This window comes from Tamandua tetradactyla, chromosome 17 (genome assembly GCF_023851605.1).
Source record: "Tamandua tetradactyla isolate mTamTet1 chromosome 17, mTamTet1.pri, whole genome shotgun sequence".
NCBI classification, from domain to species: Eukaryota; Metazoa; Chordata; class Mammalia; order Pilosa; family Myrmecophagidae; genus Tamandua; species Tamandua tetradactyla.
This window is the reverse complement of record NC_135343.1, coordinates 65,629,650-65,632,529: the sequence shown is the minus strand read 5'-3', so window position 1 is coordinate 65,632,529 and position 2,880 is coordinate 65,629,650. Positions and strand designations below refer to the sequence as shown.

The following is a 2,880-nucleotide window of genomic DNA, read 5'->3' as shown; positions in this document are numbered from 1 at the left end:
TAACAGCTTTGCTACGGGATGTAAATCTCAGAGAAGTAGAATAGGAGAAGATGCAGAAATATGCTTTGTTTATTGTCTTTCTCTCCCAGATAAGAGAAAGGTTCAAGAGGTCAGGGGTTCTGTTTCATTCATTCATAACCCAGTGTTCTTGGCCTAGAAGGGTTTGTATTTGTATTTGTATAATTCTATAAATATTTTTGGTCTGTGTAGGAATAAATGGCAATCTGCTCTGAGACCTCGGGACGTGGAGCTATTTTACCTATTACCACTAGGTGGCGGGGTGACCCCTTAGGTCTGTGGATACTTCCCTTGTGATATGAGAAACTGGTGGATCTAAAGGGCAGTGCCAAGGGTAACTTGTAAGTATCTGGTGACTAATTTTCAGAAACTATATTTGGATGAGGACAGTATCAGTGGTCTGGTTTTGTACATATTGAGGTGATTAGATGTTAAAAAAATACTTCAAATAGATATTTAATATTCAGAATAGACTGAGATAGATGCATAATTTGTGCATTACATCTTCATTCTATCCAATTATATGAATGTATTCCACAGTTTCTGGCACCATGTATTTAAAGGTCAATTAAGTTCAGAAATTTTACACTCACAGACAAATATATTCTATTTCAAAATTAAGTATACAAGATGATTACAGGTAATTTGAAGCATAAAAATCATAGAAAATATTTTAAATTTGGCAATTTTGCAAAAGTTTGTTGAAAACTATAGTTTTAAGTTGATTTTTGGGACATTTGCAGGACTACACTCATATTTACTGTGGCAATGTAATTTTTGCATCTTTTCTTTCCATTATCTGTCTTCTTGGCTCACTGCACTGCATGTTTCCCTTTATATCCTGTGCTGATTTGCATGGACTCCTGGGGACTCATCTGCTGCTCAGACTCTATTAATGGGGATTCCCTGGAGATGGGTCCTGAGTGCACGAGACGGTGAGCAAGATGCTGTCACAGTCCCAACTCCTCATCCTCCTGGGGCTCTGGGTCTCAGGTGAGAGCTTCAGAAGAGCAATGTCTATATAAAGCTGTAGAAATGGTCTTCACATGCAGAGTGTATAGACTATTCAATCTCAAACAGCTCTGATTATATATGATAAATGAGGAAACCTACATTTGGATATATAGTTTATGTATTTGTGATCTATTGTGTGATCTTGTTCTTTTCTGCCTGCAGGTACCAGTGGGGACATCATGATGACCCAGTCTCCAGCCTCTATGGCTGTGACTCCAGGGGAGACCATCACCATGAGCTGCAAGGCCAGCCAGAGTCTTTTTGACAGCATTGTCCAGGAGAACATCTTATCCTGGTACCAGCAGAAACCAGGACAGGCTCCCAAACTGCTCATCTATCGTGCATCCAACCGGGAATCTGGGGTCCCTGATCGATTCAGTGGCAGTGGGTCTGGTACAGATTTCTCTCTCAGAATCAGTGGCACCCAGGCTGAAGATGTGGCCACTTATTACTGTCAACAAGGCATCAGCTCTCCTCCCACAGTGCTTCAGCCTCGAACACAAACCTCCTCTCCCAGCTGTGGGCCACTGAGTCCTGCAGCAGCAGCTGCTCCCCCTCCTCCTGCCTCTTCATATTGAAACTCTCTGCCTCATAGTTAACCTTCCTGTTTTACTTTTTCCTTCAATGGACCCTGCCTTTTCTTCAAGCCTTCCTTGTCCTTGTTACTGAAGTAGTTATACTCTTAGCACCATTTTCCTTCACTTTTTTCCTTTCCTTTACTAACTCGTTCAAAGGCAATTCTGAAGTTCTAACTGCTTGGTTTGGAAATTTTTTCCTTTGAGGTCCTGAAGCTGCCTGGAGCCTGTAAGGTCAGAGAGACAGGAGCAGGGAGAAAAGGAGCTGCCTAGCTAGGAGTCTCTCAGGAGGGAAATGTAAGGGGGGATTCCCAATACATTGGTATTTAGAATAGGTAGGGTCTCAATGTGCCCTGTTTTCTGTGTATTCCCTGCAGTTGAAGTTGTTCTTCTCTGCTCTCCCTGGTTTGAGGGTGGTGATGAAGGGGGAGTCAGTGTGAAAGGGGCATGAATGAGTGAGGCTGGCAACTTGGTCAAGGATGGGAAACAGTCTTTGTCAACAATGAGACAGTGTTCTCATACATGGCAGCACTAGGTGTCCACCAAATTTCTTTCCCCGGAGTGTTTATTTCATGCTAACATATTTGTGCTTCCACTAAAACTAGAATGCTTTACATCATTGCATTAAACAATTGATTATTCAAGTTTAGTGTTATATTTGTGAGTGAATTTGTTATAGTTAAGGCTTTTCTTCATTTATTTCTCTTTTAATTTTTCATTTAGTAAATAAATTCTAATTGAGAGTCTATTAAATACCAAATACACTTCTGGGTATTTGCTTTATAATAATGGCAATAAGCAATTAAAAAAATAAGTCTGTCTCTCAGAGTTTAAATTTGGAGGGGTAGCCAATATTGATGAAAGAAAATAAGGAAATGAAAATTTTGATGTAAGATATGCATTTTTGAGACCAATAAAGAAATACCTTCTGCGTTTGTGAGTGTATGAATGTTAATTTGTTGTAGTGGAAAGGTTTTTCTGTGTGTGTGTGCATTTGTATCCTGTAAGGCAGGGTCACATTTCATTCTTTTTCCACATGACAGTCCCTTTATTACAGCATGATTTATTGATTTTTTTGGTTGCTTTTTTGTTTGTTTTTTAAAGTCCTTGGGTTGGATATAAAATCTGGGCCTGCCACACTGCAAGCAAGAATTCTACCATTTAACTAGAATTGCCCCCCAGGTTACATAGGGTTTTTTTTTATCATTTATTTTAAGTTTTTGATCTCATTTTTTTATTTATAAAATAAACAATACACTTAGAACCACCATTA

The 2,880-nt window shown here is 39.4% G+C and overlaps 1 gene segment (V, D, J or C); it reads left to right on the top strand.

Moving 5' to 3' along the window:
- Window positions 1–886: 886 nt before the first annotated feature.
- On the top strand, window positions 887–1,625 carry LOC143661726 (immunoglobulin kappa variable 4-1-like). The segment is given in 2 exon segments: window positions 887–1,011; window positions 1,195–1,625. Coding segments are annotated over 2 exon segments (465 nt in total).
- The last annotated feature ends 1,255 nt before the right edge of the window (window positions 1,626–2,880 follow it).